The following is a 20270-nucleotide window of genomic DNA, read 5'->3' as shown; positions in this document are numbered from 1 at the left end:
AAATGTAAACAGCCTGAAACATGGCATATAAAAAAAGATGGTTCTCACTGCAGAACATGAAATGATATTTATCTCACTGGTTCAGTGATGAAGGGCCGAGTCAAACAAATAAGTTACCCGATGACAAAACCCTGAAAGACCAAGGGAGAGGTGCTGTCTCCACAGTAACCAGGGCAGATGGGAAACTATGCGTGGTCAAGTGGTACGACAACAAGCCAGTTGTGATGCTCTCCACTGTTCACTCAGAGCAGCCAGAAGACACTTGCCAGGTGGTCCAAGAAGGGAAAAAGGTATGTGACTGTGACATGACATTGTGTGTGAGTACAACTGAGAGATGGGAGGTGTTGACATGTCAGAAGATGAGCTATACCAAATGTCTGTGTGGACGAAGAAGTGGACAGATGCACTTCACAGATCTTGCCCTTGTCAACAGCTGCCTGCTGTATCGCAGAGATAAACAGGAAAATGGCACCCCAAGGAAATCTATCATGAAGATTTTTATTGATGGTACACTGTAAAAAAATATTGATGGTTTAACTTAAAAAAGTAAGTAACCTGGTTGCCTTCAATTTTAAGTTCATTGAACTGGAAAAAGTGAGTTAATACAATGAAGGAGATTAATTTAACCATCAGAAACTCAAAATTATATGTTATCTGAACTAAATAAATTATTATAAAGTTGATTTGACAAAAGAAAATGTGTTGTGATAACAAATCTTGAATTTTTTTTTTTTTAACAGTGTGAAAAACAGACAGGAAGAGATTATGAGAAGGAAAGATTACTCGCGCATGCGCAGACTAAGTACTTCCCTGCCGCCCGTGTGGTCAAACTTTTTCTGGTGATGTTTCGAATTGAAACTCTGAGCGGTGTTTTCCGGAAGCACATCGATGCCTCAAGTGTGAATCCATTTACGATTTTCAGGCAAAACATGGGCAGTTTACCCATCGAAAACCGTTCTATCCATTCAGACAACATCCAGGACGTCCATAACATCCCAATGGACGTAATCATACGACCCATTCCGCCTGTTTTAGACGAGCAGAAGGTCCAAAGCCTCATGACCAGCATAAAGGTTAGAAGAATTTAATGTTAAATTATGTTTAATCAGTTTGTGACATTATATAAGGTCGCAGTGATGATGTAATGTGGTGATATTCTAGGAGGGCTCGGATATCTCCGTTGTGCCTCCCATAGACGTGCTTTGGATCACTGGAGAAAAGGGGGGCAATTATTACTATTCTTTTGGAGGCTGTCATCGATTTGCTGCCTATCAGAGATTAAAGATGAGATACATACCTGCCAAGATCATCAAATCTAACACCTCAGACCTGCGCACTTACCTGGGAGCATCCACCCCGAATCTACTGTGACACGGGAGAACAGAGACCTGAGGTTGGCTAACCTGCATTGACACTTACAGCCATCTGAATGATTGTGTTTTCTATAACGCTGACTGAAATGTGGATGTTTGATGTGTCAGCTTCTTTTCAAGTTATATCTCTAAAGGTGTTTCATTCTTTTGAATGAGCTATAAGTTTTGAATGATCCAAAACAAATGGCATATGCCATATTTATTTTTCTTTTGCCCAACATCCTTATTCTTGGTGGTCACTGCACTCTAAACAAAAATGGTGCTGTATAGCACTAAAAGTGGTTCATTGGCTTGTAATCATAGGGGAACCACTTGTAAGTACTTATCTTTATCAAATGGTGCTATATGTAGAACCATAAGAGGTGCAATAAAGCACCTTAACCACCCCAGAAAACCACTGAAGAACCAAACTGGTTCTTTAAATGGTAGTGGTGCTATATAGCACCATGACCACCGCAAAGAACCGCTGAAGAACCCTTTTTTTTTAGAGTGTGTATTATTCAAGTCATGATGACTAAACAGGTTCATTTGTTAGTTCTTTGCCTGACCATCAGGTGGCAGCATTATAACACTGATTGATTAGAGCTGGGCTTCCCATACAAAATCAGTTTGTAGAGCAACCTAAATGCTATTTAACTTTATTAAAAAATAGCTACATATCTTATTAGAAAAATAAAGTGAGAGAGTTTATTCTTTTCTAATTGCATTAATGCTTTTAATTGGTTAAAATAAAATGCAGATTTGTATTGTATGCTTCCATTTGATGCTTAGGCTTATTTGACCTTTGATGATTGTTTTCATTTTGTTCCATTGACATTCCTATGCCAAACCACACCATGACCGTCCAAAAGATGACCACTGGCATGTGCCTGTCTGGTGACCATTGGACTTGGTTACAGTATGTCTGTGCTCTGGACCGCAAGCTTTGAGATTGAGTCTCATGGGTGGACTCTGATGTCAGATGATTGTCTGGCACAGAGTCATAAGAATTTCGCTATTTACTTTTTTTTTTACTGTTCTGCTTTCAATTTTACACGCTGATTTTAATATAACAACGCCAAACTATGCACTTAGTGTATTTTTAGATGCACTACATTTCTTCACCTCTTTTTGTATTGATTTTTTTATATGCCAGTGGAAGGGCATGAGAATTGTAGGACGTTCTCTGAACGTCTGAAGCTCATCTATAATGGCAGGACATGTTGGGGGTCATGTGTCATGAGAACTGGCCAGCATTCTTCTCCTCTGCAGGCTGGAGTGAAGGAAAAGAATGAATGCAGCAGCTCTGTTTTATTACACTGCTATATATAGATGGATTGAAGCTCACAGTTAGACTATTGGAAAGTACATATAGTGGAACTGCTAGTCTGACAAAAAAAACCTTGTCTCAATCATTTCTACTTTCAGCTGTTGTCTGGAGAAGATCAGAGGACAGGCACCTCAGATTTTTTTCCTTGAAATGGCATTTCATTTCCTTTTGACCCTTGACCTTGGCCTAATATCCATAGCAAAAGGCCTCTTAGACCCTACAACAACAATGACTGAAGCTTTTGAACCCGAGAATCTCTGACAGGAAAAATTGCAGGTGGCTCAGTCAATAATATAATAAAAATGACAAATTTGATTGTGTTTCTGAATTTTGCAACAGTTTATGTGGAATGGCTTTATAATAAAATTGCTTTGCAAATGTCAGCAGCTTCAATGTTTTGCATATGTAAATCTCCTTAAAGGTAGGGTAGGCAATTTTTTTTATTAACACTTTTTGTTATTCTGGTTGAAACCCTTTACATCCTAATAGTATGTTAATAGTATGTTACATCCTAATAGTATAGTAATAGTATGTTACATCCTAATATTGTATGTTCTTTGAGACATGAGGTTATTTAATGCTGTCTCTCATGACACTTTGCTGAATCTGCTCCGGCTGTAGGCGTTTATTTGTTTTGGAGGTGTGGCTTTGACAGTGCTCTGAAAGGAGGGTGGGATCTAATGCTTTAAATCTAGCTTGCTATTGCTAGCCGCTCCAAAATTGCCTGACCTTCCTATATTGGAAAAAACATTTGGTCCACACACTGATAGTCAATGTTTTTTTTTTTTTTTACCTTTTTTTTTTATGTTTTTTTTTAGGTGTGACATATCAAAATCAGATGTAGTCTATTGGCTAATTCTTGCACACTGTACATTTAATCATACCATTAGTGTGCATTGTCCCTGTTAAATAAACCTGAAATAAATAAATAAATAAACATTGGCATAGAGTGATGCAGTAATGGCGTATGACTAACCCGGAAGTTAGCATGACTCTGGTTCCCTCAGCCAAAACCCAATAGGAATTTTCCATTGGCTGTTGGATTATAGCAGAAAATAAGCTCATAAACAGAATTTTATGAATTTTAGGTCGTGTGTCCACCAAAGCGTTTTTCCACGCGCCTGGAGTATGTTTTCAATGGGAGCGCCGCGTTTTTTAAACGCCATGAGCATAAGGCCGTGTGTCCACCAAAGTGTTTTTCCACGCACCTGCCGTATGTTTTCAATGGGAGCGCCGCGTTTTTTAAACGCCATGAGCGTAACGAGGCGCTGAACGCTTTTTTCATGCTGAAGCGCCGAGCGCCCAGCGTTTTTTACTGGTCACGTGAGTTGAAAACTTTGGATAAAACGCAGCGCTCATCACTGTCACTTCTTACCCAGCCGTCCAATCACAGTGGAGGAGGGGCGGGACCAAACCACACTGACCAACTGTCACAACATTCTACAACGACATCAACCAGCAGAGCTAACCGAACAAAATGGGTGAAAAATACATTTTTAGTATGATACAAATTATCTGCGAAATCAGTTACAAGTAAACTCTGCTGTGAATATTCTGTATCATAGCAATGAAATGTCTCAACGGAAAAAACGCTTCGCTGCCAAAACGCTCTCAAGTGCCCAAAGCACAGGCTCTTCAGCAGAGCGTCTTGCGTTTTCAGCTGGCTAAAAACGCTTTGGTGGGCACACGGCCTTACAAGTTTTGTTCATCATGATAATCTTCCCAAATGAACACAACTTTCATGAATATTGAGGCCTAAATGCAATCGGTATTAGTAAAAAGCTAAACGTAGGCTTCTATGTCACATCCCTAAGCTTCCAACAACTCTTTCAGTCTTTGTTTAAAAAACACTTATCCTGTGTTTGAGGTATAAAAGTTTAGAAGAGCATGATTATAAGCACAATGATGCTGTAAAAGCGGATCAGTGAGTAGATGAGTTTTCCTGTTTAGCTGATGGTGTTTAATGTCAGGCTCTCTAGTCCCATTTAGCAGCCTTTTCGTTTCACTAAAACTAAAACGTGAAAATATCTTGACCTCATGTCTACCATAGACCTTATTTGTGGCATTTAACCAAAAACCCATGACTTCAGGATGATGGAACCAGAATTGCAAGAATGCTAACTCGTTTCTAGGTTTTGGCCTACAAAAATACATCACCCTCAGAACTCTTTTGACAAACTAATTTAAAAATATTTTATTTTGTGTTCTGAAGTAAAAAAAAAAAAATGTCATAGAGGTTCGACGTGAGGGTCAGTACATAATATTTCATTTTTGTGTGACCTATCCCTTTAAGAGATATTGTGTTACCTTGGGATCTTTATAGCAACAGCGTTCAGCTGAAGATCAACAGATTGCAGGAATCATGTATTTACAGTCGCATCCTTTGATCGTGGAGGAAGGTACACAGGCCTGTGATTGGCGATTACTACCCTGTAGATCTCTGCTGGTAGATAACAGAGTTTATCCATTGGCGATATACGAGTCCCTGGGGTCCCGGCCCTGATCTTGGCCTCCCTTTGGGGCCCCTCAGGAAGTGAAGAGGGGGCCCCGGGCCTCGGCGGAACAAACCTGACCGACTGTAAATTTCTGGCAAAAGAATGGTCGCGTGTGAGAAGACTTCCTGTGGCTTCCTCACAGTCTGGAAAAAATGTATCCTTAATGTCCTGACACGCATTAACCCCTGATTGAGGAGGCACAAAGAAAGAGAGACGACACACACCCAATTTGGGAAGCGTGGGCTGCACCTGCTGTTTTTTGGGAAATAAAGGAAGCTGTAAGATTGTCTCTTACTTCCCAAAGATTTTTCATCCTAACAAGGAGGAGAAAGATGAAGAATGACAGATAGTGGGAGAAGAATGGTTCAGGTACTCAAGGTAAGGTTTCACTTACATCATTTGTAACATCATTGTAAGTATACTGATGTTTGAAAGTCTCATGAATATTTCAACCTCAGGCACCTGTCATTGTACCGATGTAATTCTGCTCTGCTTTTGACAGGCGTGAGAAATCATCTCTCCAAGACAAATCCATTCTGTCTGAGGATCAGAAGGGGACAAGACACAGGCTTTGACCTGGAAGTCGACCTTCCCTCCTCTTGTTCTTGAGCGTAAGATCATGAGTGTGAATGATATTTTGTAGAACTTGTCATATTTATGTAATGCACATTACCTATTTGATTAGAAATTGACATTTTAATTAAAAAAAAACTTTTTAATGAAACACATGCATAGTTGAATTGTTCACAATAAGATCAATTATGTAGAAAATAGATTTGTTTTATTTTTTATCGTGTTAATTTGAATTTTATTCATAAACGACGTGCACAATGTGTCGTTCATAAACATTATCTTACATCATTTTTTTGTTAAATTGAATGTAACAATTTACGCAGGAATAATTTACAAACAAATGATGTATGATAAATAGTAAAGCCTTTGAAAACAGGACGTTGAAATAGACTTGCTTTATTCTGTAATAAGATAATGGTTAGAGACTCAGACTGGTCACACGAAGGTTGCCGGGTCAAGGATGCAGAGGACAAATTGTGAGTGTAGGTTACCCTACTTGGCCTTCACGTGTCACTTTTTCTTCAAATGACTTAAAAACTTAATTTAAAGTGTTCATTAAGTGTGTGTTGGTGCTCCTGCTGTATGGTCTTGTTTTGTATGTCAGAGTCCAAGAGTTATGGAGCAATAGGACATGAATAGACTTCCTTTTCCTGTACAGCTTTTGGCAGGATCCTACCATTGACCCTTACCTGCAGGGGTCAGTCAACATTTCCCTGAATAGCGTCTGATTTCACACTGTGGCTCTGTGCGCTGTACGAATCCCCTGCTGACGCTGTAGTCCAGGAGGGTTATGTGATGACAAAATAATGACAGATACTTGCACACTCACACAGGGAAAATTACCAAACCGTTTCAGCATATTTGCAGAGTTACATGCAAATGAATAATGGACTTCTCATCCCCTCTGGATGGACTGACATTAGACTTGCAAATACTGGGAAGAATTAGCTATCCTTAAAACACATTTTCCTCTCTCTCTCTCTTTCTCCCTCTCTCTATCTATCACACACACACACCTCCATCACATGTGGCCACAATATGAGTCATCAGACACTGACCCTATATAGAGCTGGAATTCACAAGTTCAAATGTGTGTTTCTCTATGACAGCAGCTTATCAAAGGAATATTATTACAGGGGTTAAATAAGCTCAATTGACAGAATTTGTGAAATATCTAAAATTATAAGATTAAAATGTCTATTTTTAAATCCTCAAAAAATTGGCCCAATTATAGGGCGTCATTGTAATCTCAATTTTTTGCAATTTATTTTAAAGGGAACAAGTGTATATATATATTTTTTTTTTTTTGTGTGTGTGGTAATACACATTATCCAAATGCTGTTGTTATTAAACCTGAAATATTCCTTTAAATGCTAAAGATTATGGTTGTATTATGAAGGAGGAGTTAGTCAACCCCCACTTCCCAACACACACACACACACACACACACCTGCTCTTCTCACTCAAATGCATGAACCCTATACAGCCTAACCAGTCTCTCACTCCTTCCTAAGCAAGACTGTTGGTTTCTCATGACATAATGTTGTTGGTCTTGAAAATCTGTGTGTTCAGCTGCAGTCTTACCTCACTTACTCATTCCGTCCAACTCATGAGAACATTGAATCTGCCATTGCATGATAAATACATAACATAGCAAAGAATTGGGGACGTGTTAAAATTTATGTTAATGAAATTATACGATCTAAAAATTCTTTAAAATTATTTTTTTAATACTATTTACCTTCAATACAATTTATTTCTAAAAACAGAATACTATTAATTTGTTTGGTGATTGTAACTGGAACTTTTCCACCAATTGGAATTGGTGATTGGAACATTTATATTGTGTTTTTTTTTTATTTTTTTATTTTTTTTAATAAAGCAAAGATTACTGGAGTATGTTTTAGAAAGCACACTTTCAGTTTTTATTCTTCAAAATAATTTTATTAAACGTGTTACTTTCTGTTTCTTTAAAATTGTGAAATATAGCAATTTCCGAGAAGATATTGTTTCTACACCAATTCTTTTTTTCAATGATTGATCGGCAGAGCTGTATTGATTATTGCCCCCTGGGCTTGTAAAAACAGCGTGCAGGTGTTTTGAAAATGTCGTAAGTGTCGTAGATGGTGGGAGGGGGTTGTTGGTGCAGCTGAGGGGACAGAAAGTCCCGGGTTAAAGTGACACTGGCATGTTTGTGAAAGGTGCTCCAAGTGACATATTACGGACCATGGAAGCACAGAGAAAATAAATGAGACAGAGAAAAAGGGTCTGGAAGCCATTTGCCACTGTCTCACTCTCTCTTTCTTAGATCATTCTTAACATCTGCCTCATGTTTATTTACCCAACACCCGCTTCTGGCTATAAACAAACCATCTCTGCATGAGCTCAGCCCCTACAGAAGCAGAACTTCTGCCCCTCGGCCACAAACCAAACAGTTGAAAGACCGACACACATAATTATGTGAATTTCATTTTACTTGTTATCTTGCTGAGGACATGTTAGAGCTAGAACCTGTTAGTTAGAGCTAGAGACTGTGCTTTAGCTGTCGTTACGCTGTCAAAACGCAGAGTTCCAGTTCAAAATCCCAGTCAAAAGGCCCAAATAATGAATTAATTTACATAAAATGTTGTTGTTTAAATAAAGCACTGTTAATTATGCATAATGCAACAGAGCGATTATTGGACCAAATGAGAATGGTCACATTGCTCGGGCACATAACCTCAGGTCAAAGATTAGAGGTCACAGGTTAGTGAGTTTGGTCACATAAGCCCATATGGATGATTTAAGGTCTAGCATTCCTTTGCACTGAAACAGTAATGCAGTCAGAGCATGAATGTGAAGCAGTGAGACATGTTATTCTTATATGACAAGGCTAGTCGCGAATTATGACAGGTAGGAAAGTGAAAACTTAAATGATTGTGAAGAACTAAATGTCATGTGTGAACTAGCGGTCAAATCGATTAATTGCAGTTAATTGCATCTAACAAAAGTTTGTTTATATAATATGTGTGTATAGCTACTGTGTGTGTGTGGGCTATATATATACAATCTAAAAAATGCTGGGTTGTTTTAACCCAACTTTGGGCCAAATATGGACAATCCCAAATGTCGGGTTAAAAATTGAATAATTTAACCTAATGGCTGGGTTTGTCCATTTGACTCAAAGTTGGGTTGAAACAACCCAACAGTATGTGCCATTTGAAATGTTCTTCTAGAATGATAATTTTTATCAAGCTTGTATCTATTTAGGTTCAATAATTTCACTTAAATGACAATTAATAGGTGATCTTCATTGCCATTTAAGTAAAATTACTGAACTTAAATATACAAGCTTGATAAAAATTATACAGTATATATATGCAGTATATATATATATATATATATATATATATATATATATATATATATATATATATATATGCAGTATATATATATATATATATATATATATATATATATATATATATATATATATATGCAGTATATATATATATATATAGATATATATATATATATAGAGAGAGAGAGAGAGAGAGAGAGAGAGAGAGAGAGAGAGAGAGAGAGAGAGAGAGAGAGAGAGAGACCCCTACTGTTCTTTATCATGGCCTCGTGATCTTTGAGCCACTGAATAAAAACAAACCGCAGCGGGTCTAAAACTCTCACTTAACGAAAACAGTAGTCTAATATGATTTTGAGTGCAAATTTAAAAAAGGAGTATAGCCTATTTTAAAGCAAATGTAGTCCTACTCTCCATTTCGGGTTGACTTAAAAAAAAACTCGATTCGCGGATGAATAGGCCTATGACTTTTTAAAAAAATTTGTTTTTCAACTTCTTAATAGGTTAATTAGGCTACGATGACAAGTGATTGTGTAAATAAACATGTTGATTTTTGCAGCATTAGCACTATAGTGTAGTGCGTTTGCCATGTTGTTTGTTGCACTTTTCGTTATAGGCTCACTGTTGTTTTAAACGCCTCTCTGTCAAATGGCCTCGCAATAAAAGCAGTAAATTCAGAGGATAATCACCGGCCATGAGTTAGCCATACTTGCAGGTGCAGCTTCTGTTTTTTCCCCCAGTGAAGGTTCATATTACTCCACGAGCTCTTAAAAGTCTATTTTCTCGATCTCTTTCCATAATAAAATTATAACTAATAATTAAATGCAAAGTCTAAAACGGGTTAAATAAACCCGTTTTAGACTTTGTAATGCCATGTTGCCATAAGCTAATAATTGTTTAAACTCTTAGGGGAGCAATTAAACAGAGGTTTTCAATTTTGTTTTAATTGAAGTTTAATTGAGGTTTATTTTATTTTACAGTTGGCCTATCTAGACACAAAATACAAATAAGCCTACACAATAAGTTTGTAAGATTGTAAGTGATGTTAAACTGATACAGGGGAAAAAACAAGAAACAAGGATAATGCATGAAACAGAACTGTATACCAACAACAATAGAAAGACGATGAATAAACTTAATTACATTAATTACACTTAATATTATAAATAGGCCTATAAATTGGAGATTATAATTATATTTAGGCTACAAATAAATCGAAACAAAAAAACCCTTTGCCTTTTACTGTGGCAAAATACCATGATGTAGGCTACAGACAAAATATGGCAACAGGCTACTGTAATTCGGGTTACACACATGATTTTAAGGTGTCTTTGTTCCAGTGTAATTAGGCTTTTGTACGGTAAAATAAAGTGTTTCCGAATTTTATTTCATGGTGTTTATATGGTGCTCCAAGGTTCTTCCTAGTATACCATGGTAATAGCATAGCCTATCTGTCCAAAAACATGCCGTTTGGTAAGCCTATTTTATGGGAATGCATTATGTTTTTCTTTGTCCTTTTAATGTATTCATTTTAATGTATTTAATATCAGCAATTAAAAATATATACTTTGTGCTCAAATATGATTTAGTGAGTGTGTGAGAGACCATAGCTTTGTTTATTTGCATATGACTGACCGCTCCTCCCTATAAAAGACCGCGCGCACTTCTCCTGCTTTAGCTGCTCGCGCATGGAATGACTGTAAGGGCGCACATCAAGAGGATCTTTTAACATGTTATGAGATCGATCAACTGCTGAAAGTACATCAGAGAAACACACATCAGGGTTTGGCGATGCAGTGTTTGCGTGGCTAGAGCTTGACAACAAGCCATCATTTCCTTTTGGATACTTCGGATAATTCCCTCTCGGTTTCATCGAGTTCTTGTCCAAACCTTTTTTAGTAATGGCATTTGCCATGCTTCGGCCCATAGCGACTCATCTAGCGTACTCGGATGTTGCCATGATGTCCGAGGATGAGGAAAACCGCAGCGAGAGCGACGGCAGCTCGGAGCAGAGCTACGGTTGCTGTCCCAATGCGGAGAAGCGGCGGCGGATGACACTCAAGTCCACGAGCGGCGTGGTTATAGTAAAGCAACGGAACGCAGCGAACGCGCGGGAACGCGACAGGACGCAGAGCGTCAACACGGCTTTCACGGCGTTACGGACTCTTATTCCCACCGAGCCGGTAGACAGAAAGCTGTCAAAGATTGAGACTCTGCGCTTAGCCTCCAGTTACATCTCACATCTGGCCAATGTGCTCCTGATAGGGGATGGAGGAGAGGACGCGCAGCCGTGCGTGAGCGCGGTGTACAGCGCGCAGGGCGACAGCGGAGGAAAGCAGCCGCGCACCATATGTACTTTCTGCCTCAGCAGCCAGAGAAAAGGGGTAAGAGACCATTCAGATGTATGACCCTGCTGTGAGAGAATGCATTCAATTACTGATACGGTCTGAAAAGTGTAATAATAATAAGCATTTATCTTTATAATAAATATTTATGGACGGCAAATAGCCTATAGGATGTGCGGATATACGCACCTCAGGAAGTGTGAAGGACCCTAGAAATGTAACGCAATAAAATCAAAGAGAAATTTTAAGAATGAAACAATGTAGGCTACTCTAAAATAGGCTAAATTAAGCCTTTATTAATTTTTTTTTTACTTGTGTGTGATCTTGATAATAGCATACTTTTGGTCTCATGTTGGTGCCAGAAGATAATAAAAAGTGTTAAAGTATAAAGTTTAAAATCATTTAAGTTCCCTATAAAAAATAAATTTCCCAATATGGCAATATGGCTACTACTTTAAATGTAAACCAATAGTGAGAAAATGACAGAACAGAATTGGCAAAAATATCAGAAGGATGCGGCCTAGATGATATATTTGTTTGACCTGACATTTATATAACTTTTTGTTTTGTCTATGTGTGGTTTTGCAGATAAAGGACGGGACTGACTGCGTTCGCATGCGGGGAATCACTTCATTGCGCGTGACACGCCGGTAGCAGCGGTAGCAGCGCGTGAGATGAAACCGCCACTCAGGGAGCGCGAGAGGTGAGCGAGATTCCTCGCGACGGAGATTTTCGGAAGACTCGCCATTCAAACAAGCGTTGGTTTTTGTATTTGTACTTTTTCTGTGTGTGTTTTGTACAGAGATATACGAACATTTAAAATGCAGTGCATAAAATATATTTTCCCTTTTCGTTTTCTTTTTTAAAAAGAGAATTTATACATTTTATACACAAATTGTGAGAACACCAGGGTGAAAATTAAATATATTTTTTTCAAAATTCAAATGTCCTCTGTCAGTTATGCGTGGATGGCACAAGAAGAAAGAAGCACTTAATGGTTTGGGTTGAATTTCTCCAATAAATCTGTTGACCAATAGAATATGCTCCATTAAGTTTTCATAAATTTATAGCACAAAAATCAGCTCAGTGGGAGTTTTAAGATTTTAATGACATGATTTCTATGTCATAGTGTGGATGAATCATCTGTTATAGAGCATTTATAGTGACTAGTTGACTTTTCTGGGCTATGTTTTCTGGCCTCATTCAGGGTTAAAAATCCAAACATGTCCTGAAAAAAAAAAAATACAACCAAAAGATGCGAAGAACAGTCATGGGCTCAGAGATTTAGGCAGGGCATCAAATCAAACAGAAACTAAAACATTAATTCAAATTCAGACAAAATCTCATTTGTAATGGTTTAGTATGTAACTTTTGTGAAGGACATGTCGAAACGAAATGCTTTTTTAATTCTTTAATACATATCTCTCATTCTGTCTCCATGTGTTTTGGAGATCTGGGATGTATTAGTCACGGTAAATACTACCCTTCGGTCAGCATGGGGACCTGCTGCAGCTGTGCATCTGTGAGCTGCATAAATCACCATGAGGGTCAACTTGGAAAGTGGGGTGGGGGTAATATAGAGCAAGAGAAAGTGTAAGAGGGGGAATTGATAAAGAGAAAGCAGGGTCGAAGGTCTGGGCGAGGATTAAGCATCCAAGCTCTTGGATGAAGGTTACTGTACATACAAGTAGACTGGGTCAAAAATAGATCAGTACAATTGATAATAACCCGATTCTGTGAACTTTATGCAGTTAATAGAAAAAGACTAACCTTGGGTGAACTGGATGAGAAATAACCCAAGAGACAGCAAATATGTTGTGTCTGATCTCTACTCTACTGGTCTAGTTTTAAAGCTGTTGTTCCATCAGACCGAAGATAGAGACATTCATTCCACCAGAGCTAATGCTACACATGCATTTTTTTTTTTTTTTTGATGATGGTCCAGATTGAATTTTGGATTTGAAAAAAAAAGAAAAAAGAAAAAAAGAAGAACAGCAATGACATTACACATTCAGCGTTTTGCAGGTTTTAAATATTTTTATCCTGATCAATAGTGAAGGTCACTGTATAATGTAAACAGTGTTTCACAGTGTTTCGTCCCATACGAGTATAGGGTTTTAAGCAGATCACATTTAATATTATTATTTACAACCTGTAACACAGAAACAAGTTATTTAAAATAACTTAAATAAGCGTTATAGCTTGAGAAGAGAGCAAGACCAAAATAACAAACAAAAAAGAGTTCTGCCTTGAGAGTAAAACCTAAATTATTAAAAATAAATTAACAACAGAAATGTAGGTATTAACTGGCCACAAAACAGGAGAAAAACAGAATACTACAAAAATGGCACCCACTTCCCTACAGCTTCTATAAGAGAAATAAACCTAATAACATAGTTCAATTAGGACATTTTATAAATGTGCCATAAGTGACAATAAGATTGTCATAAATGACTAAGATTTTACATCTTATTGTCAGTACAAGTTGATTTTAGTTAAAATAACTCAACTCAACAATGCATTGTAGTCTGTGACTTAAGCCTTGTCTGTAAAACTGGGAACTTGCATTACATTTTAAGCATTAAAACCAAAAAGTAACAAAATATAAATGTTAACCCACACTTAAATTACCAAGACTGAACACAGCTGCAACAGAAATCTGGAGAAATACGGTTTTCAAAAACTTAAATGTGGGCAATACAGTGGATCTAGGGCAATTAGTGGAACTTTTTTGTAGGCAAGACAATAAGGTTCATATACAAAAATGTATAGAGTTAAAAGTGTGACAACTATCCCGCTAATACTAATGAATTCTGAAATTCTAAATGAATTTGTTAGATTTATATTAAATTAGAGACACATTTTCTCAAGTGCACTCAGACTGTTGAACCCCACTGTATATGTTTTATGATAATTGAATCAGTTCAGCAGTGTGCAGTGATGGTACTTCAGTGTTTTGGCAGCTGGTTCAGTCTGAATTCCCCTCATAAGATGCAGATCCGCAGTGTCAAACGTGTGACTGATGTCTCCCAGCCGTATGTACTGCAGTCTAATCTTACTCTCTCTGCTGTGATTTCATCAGCAGATTCTATAGCATTAACTTTGATATCTGAAGATTTGGTTTGGTTTCTTTTGGGTCTTTCATTTGGCTTAGAAACATTTCAGAACAAAAACATATCATTCCATATCAAAACCCGACAACCTCTTTCCTGTCAGACCCCAAACCTTGACACTAATTTACTAATGACTGAGTGGTTGCCTAGTGACACTTGTCCCAGAAGGAAACTCTCTCTTATGTATTTTGGCAGGAACACAGAGTACACATCCAGTATAAGGACACACACACACACACACACACACACACACACACACACACACACACACACACACACACACACACACACACACACACACACACACACACACACACACACACACACACACACACACACACACACACACACACACACATACACACAGGTTTGACAGGCTTAGAGCAGACAGGTCAGTGGTTGAGGAAGACTTGAGGAAGACTCTCTGCTTGTGGGTTCATGTAAACTCCATTACCATTCATGAATGGAGAAGAATTGTCCTTTCCGGTGTTTGCATTTTTGGCTCATATGTCCGATGTGAGATGGCTCCCCAAGGTTTCTGTTTTGCAGGAAGTTGTCACGGGCACACAGGAAAGCAAAACATGCATGTCCATACCGTGACTGTCTCACCATGCCCCCCCCCTCTCTCTCTCTCACACACACACACACCTCAATGCATGCTCAGCTCCACCAGCCCAGGAGATGGATGATTCCCAGACACCATAATTCACTGACAGGACTGTATCCGGCCAACAAAGAGAACTCTGACCTCCATGGTAATTATATCAATATACTGAAATAAAAACATGATGTGTTTCTGACCAGTTCTGCTTTGGGACCCTTCTAAATGCAACAAGGGTAAAAAGTAAAATAATGGATTTGAGTTCACAGGGGAAAAAAAAGAACCACATACATATGACAAAAGACGGGTAAAAAAGGATAAAATAAAAACAATTTTGATTCATAAATATTTTGATAATACAAATGTAATTTTTTTTTACTATATATATATATATATATATATATATATATATATATATATATATATTGCTAGCCTTTATTTATTTATTTTTTTGCAATATGAAAAAAAAAATAGATTACTGCATGTTGGTTACACCACACTGACATTGATTTGGCAGAAACATTTTTTCAAATATTACTGTGATAATATTTTAAAACACAACTGCTTATCTTTTTTGACAAATAATAATACAAATGTTTGTTTTTCTTCATGAATTTAAGCATTTTAATTCAACTTTTCCTTTTTTAAGAATCATTTTTGAGCTTAAGCAATATAAAATACATTAAAATTATGTGATTGCAAAATGAAAAATGTTTGTATAGGCATCTCAAGTCTTTTTTTTTTTTGCACAAGCTGTATTTTTATTGTATTTTAAAATAATTTATAGTTTTTCTCAATTGATTTGAGACATTTCTCCAAACTCAGATCACTGCTCTCAAAACAATTAAGTGATCTGAGTTTGGAGAAATGTCTCAAACCGATTGAGAAAAACTATAAATTATTTTAAAATACAATAAAAATACAGCTTATACAAAAAAATGACTTGAGATGCCTACAAACATTTTTCATTTTGAATGCTGTAGGCATCTACAACACAGTGATCTGAACATGTATCTTGTAATTGTCCTAAACAGATTGTAAGTTTTCATTTATTTCAAAGAAATTATAAATCGTGTCCATAAAATTTTCCGAAACATTGTGTACAAAATTCTCATGTGTTCACACCACGCAACAGTGCACACAAGTTTACAAAATTTTTATATATCTTTAATATATCAAAAACTTTTGGAGCATGGTACCATTTTTCCAAACACAAACAAAAATTCTGTAATTCATCATATTCTCAGATGCACAATGATTTAAGTTGGCCCCAAACTGGTAAATGCTGGATTACGTAATAATATACACATCGCAGGACACTTTCTAAATGGTACATCACAATTGCTCTATAACTATAAAAACTGTTTTTAAGTAACAAACAAAACAATGTTATACAAATAATATTAAGAAAAAAGAAGAATAAGCATAAGGAGGATAAACGAAAGAGGCGTAAGTATGGAAGGTGGTGGAGAGAGTTGAGGCATGGGTGTATGAGAGGGAGAGTAGTGGAACAGGTGGGGATGAGGGGAGAAGAGGAGCGAGTTTAAGAAAATGAGAGAGCAAGAGTAGAATGGGGAAAACGAGAGGGAGAAGAGATGGGTAAAGTGGAGGGAATTTGTGTAGTGGAAAGACTGTAAGAAGACATGAACACAAACCAAGCCCTTACAAAAACAAACTTATTCAAGTGTACTAGTATATTTAAACAAAAATTAGAAAGTAAACATCAGACTACTTTTCAGAAATATACTTTTCTGTAAGTATACATACTTAAAGTTTAATTTTAGGAACAGTATATTTCACTCTCTTCTGTGTGCTTCTATTGCTTCTAAGTTAAAATGATAAACTCAAACATTTACAACATATTTTAATTCTCAAGTTTTGAGAAGGAAGAAGGAGGAAGTATCATTAATACACATACTTGCTAACTCACATTCTCAGTCTCCCTCTCTCTCTCACACATTGACATTCAGGAGTCTGGAAGCGGAATTCCCTGAGTTGGGAATTGTTGGACAATGTAAACGCTCCAGAGCTATCAGCGCGGAATGCCGTCGAGCAGAAGATGTGACCCTCCCAGACATTAACCGTGCAGGGGTCAGTTTTAGTATCGTGCTAGTGTTGCTACCGAAAGAAAACAATCAAACAATAAGACACCCACACAGCAGGAGGGGTGCAGTGGGAGACAGACCATCATCATCATCATTATCATCATCACTATCAAGCATCATCAAAGTATTTTTAATAAGGACCATGACAAAACTGGGTCAGTGGAGGCAGCTCTCGCCCAACAGCTCAGTGGAGGGAGGCTGCTCACACACTCATACACACACACACTCTCTCTCACTCTCTCTCTCTCTCTCTCTCTCTCTCTCTCTCTCTCTCTCTCTCACACACACACACACACACACAAAGAGAGAAAGAGAGTCCAGCGTGACGTATCCATGCCAAAATAAGACTCGTAACATCTGATATCAGCAAAAACTAAAACCGTAGTCATGTATTTCAAAATCAATTAAAAGAAAAATCTCTGTCGCATCTCTTTTTGTTTGTACTGTATTAAAGCCTTTAATATCTGATATAGGAGTTTGCAGTTGTTAGCCTATACTTAACTAAAATACTGTATTTTCATTGTGTTCATTATGTCTCACAAGTGCATTTTTTTACTGTGTTTTCACATGGGAAAATCTCCCAGCTGTGGAGGCTTTGAGAGTCTGTTGTGTATTGATGGAACATTTGGGGCGTTCCTCTATATGTGTGTATGTGTGTGTTTCTGTGTGTTCAGAGGTAACGATCATCTAGAGGAAATCCTCAATCAGACGCCAGAAAAAGTGCTCCGAACAAGCTCACTGACAGAAACATAGGCCTTTACAGACACACACACACACACACACACACACACACAGCTGTGGCTGCTAACAACCCCAGGGAGTTGCTGCCGATCGCACAAAACACACACACACCCGACACAGATACACCAATAGTCAAACTAAATTATAAACCATTGTTTCCATGACTACAAACACATTACTGTACCAGCAAACAGATATAACTCATTTACAGCTTTATGCAGTTTATTTTTGATTAATTCTTATTTAATTAAGTCAGTCGCCTTTCCACTCGTGTAGGCTATACAAAATGACACATTAATACACTCGTGTCAAATAATAATTCGTTACATTGATATAGTGCTTTTCTCGGCACTCAAAGCACTGCATGTTAATAGTTATCATCTCCGTTGTCCAGATGTTAAATTCTATACACAAAGAGGATCTTGTAAAACAGGCCTGCACCAAATTTAAAAGTAATTTATTTTCTTTTTTCACATTTTTAAGTGAAGTCAGTGGAAACAAGATAACTGTCTGTCACAGCAAACTATGAAAGTAAAAAAAGTGCCAGAGGAGCTGAACAGTCACTATGTGGACAAAATCTGAGCATGATGCACTTTTAAAGCTGAGCATAATTTGTAATTATGTAGTATTGTACATAATTATACTGGAAATCTGAAGTGTTTTCAGTGCTGTTGTGGTGAGCAGTGGTTGTTATGGTCATTTTTTAGAATGAGCTGCTGCTGTCATAATTTTATACACTACAAAACAAGTAACCGAAGTGATAACAAAATATGAAAAGCAACAACAAAATAAAAAGGCATGGCCATGGACCGCTGGCTGAACGTCTGATGCATATGGCACACTTAACTGGAAACAATTTGCATACTGTTACTTTAACCAAATGAAGTATTTTGATCGACAATGCAAAAACCCTCTGTAGCTCGATGATAACTGCATGTATTACAATCACTTCCTAGCCCTATTTCAAAGATACACTGTGCGGTGCTTCCGAATGTGCCTACTTCCATATGAGAAAAAATGTATGAAAAGAGTCTGAAAAGAGCATGTCGTAAAAAATTTGGGGTCAAATGAGAATGATTTGGGGGTCTGTGGCATCTAAAAGATTGTAGTTTCTGCATGTATTTTTAGCATTCTCACCCCAAGGCGTCACCGTTTGACCATGCTTCACTATTCGACGCTTTATGACACGATCCTACGGCGTCATAAAACTGACGCTAAAGGAAAAGCGTCAGTTAGATGAAGCGGGTAGGTTTCAACGGTTACACGCGATCCTAGGGCGTCATCTAACTGACGCTAAAGGGTGCCTAAAGCGTCAGATATTGAAGCATGGTCAGAGAATGGGCTGAACTATACGGTAAATACCGTGAAAGAATGGGTCTATAGCCAAGAATAAACTGTAAATTCACACACAATGGGTTGCACGGCGGTATTTCCGGTGAAGCATTAGGGATGCTCGATAACTTCCGCCGATCGTAGAGTCCAATGCAATACCGAGAATTTATATTGAATTTTATACTCCATGGTTATACTAAAGAAACGTTAGTCACAAAAACAGATAAAACAAACACCCCTCGTTGTGTTTATGCTTCTTTTTAAAATTATATTAAATAAATATAACTATATATAAAATTACATCTAAACGCATGTACGTTTCATTTCAAAGACTGGAGGAATTTTGAAGACTCTGCCATAATCCCGTTTTCCTCGGTTTTCCTCCGCTTTAATCTCCACAACCGGAAATGGACGAGCATCCTTACGTCAAATGCGGAATTTATGCGTGCATATAGCCCATTGTAGATGCTATCAAACAGATGACCAGAACTTAGGGTTAGAGAAGACACACTTTATATTTATATGAGAAATCTTTGTATAGATCTCCTCCTTTTTCACTTCCCCCTGCTGTCCTCTCATTCATTGTGTCCGTCTTGAGGTGTACACAGGCATTGTTTAATTCAGATGGCGTAATCACAACCCTCTCTCGCTGTCTTCCTCTTCCCTTTCATACAGGCTCCTATTAATATCCTGAGCCCTCACTATCCTGTCAACAAGAAAAGGAGCTGGCGAGAAGGATAGTATGAAGGAGGGAGGAAAAGGAGAAAAGTATAGGGGATCCCCAACATGAAGAACAACAGGATGGAAGAGAAAGCATGTCGAACGGTCAGTCACGAGCAGAAGGGTCTCTTGCGTCCAAAGAGAGGAGAGGGATGAGTTCCGGACTGAGGAAAAGCAAGTCCAGCGTCAACCACTTTCACAGACAGCTTATTTATTGCAAGGCAAG

The 20270-nt window shown here is 37.7% G+C and overlaps 2 protein-coding genes across 3 annotated transcripts; both read left to right on the top strand.

The window, feature by feature from the left end:
• The first annotated feature begins 799 nt into the window (after window positions 1–799).
• On the top strand, window positions 800–3065 carry srxn1 (sulfiredoxin 1 homolog (S. cerevisiae)). Of its 2 annotated transcripts, XM_089119562.1 has the most exons (3): window positions 800–1073; window positions 1162–1393; window positions 2781–3065. In XM_089119562.1, the coding sequence occupies exons 1-2, from the start codon at window positions 843–845 to the stop codon at window positions 1369–1371; spliced, it is 441 nt and encodes a 146-aa protein (XP_088975688.1). In that variant the 5' UTR covers window positions 800–842; the 3' UTR covers window positions 1372–1393; window positions 2781–3065. The 2 variants fall into 2 exon arrangements, with proteins under 2 accessions (XP_088975688.1, XP_039535266.2); XM_039679332.2 differs by having other exon boundaries at window positions 801–1073; window positions 1162–3065.
• A 7521-nt stretch (window positions 3066–10586) lies between these two features.
• Window positions 10587–12372, top strand: tcf15 (transcription factor 15). The gene is made up of 2 exons (XM_039679344.2): window positions 10587–11471; window positions 12021–12372. Exons 1-2 carry the CDS (start codon window positions 10989–10991, stop codon window positions 12084–12086), a joined length of 549 nt encoding a protein of 182 aa, XP_039535278.2. The 5' UTR covers window positions 10587–10988; the 3' UTR covers window positions 12087–12372.
• Window positions 12373–20270: the final 7898 nt, after the last annotated feature.

The sequence above is a fragment of the Pimephales promelas genome, chromosome 14 (genome assembly GCF_988280905.1).
Source record: "Pimephales promelas chromosome 14, fPimPro1.hap1.1, whole genome shotgun sequence".
Taxonomy (NCBI): domain Eukaryota; kingdom Metazoa; phylum Chordata; class Actinopteri; order Cypriniformes; family Leuciscidae; genus Pimephales; species Pimephales promelas.
Note: the sequence above shows the minus strand (reverse complement) of the source record. Positions and strands in the feature narration are given on the sequence as shown.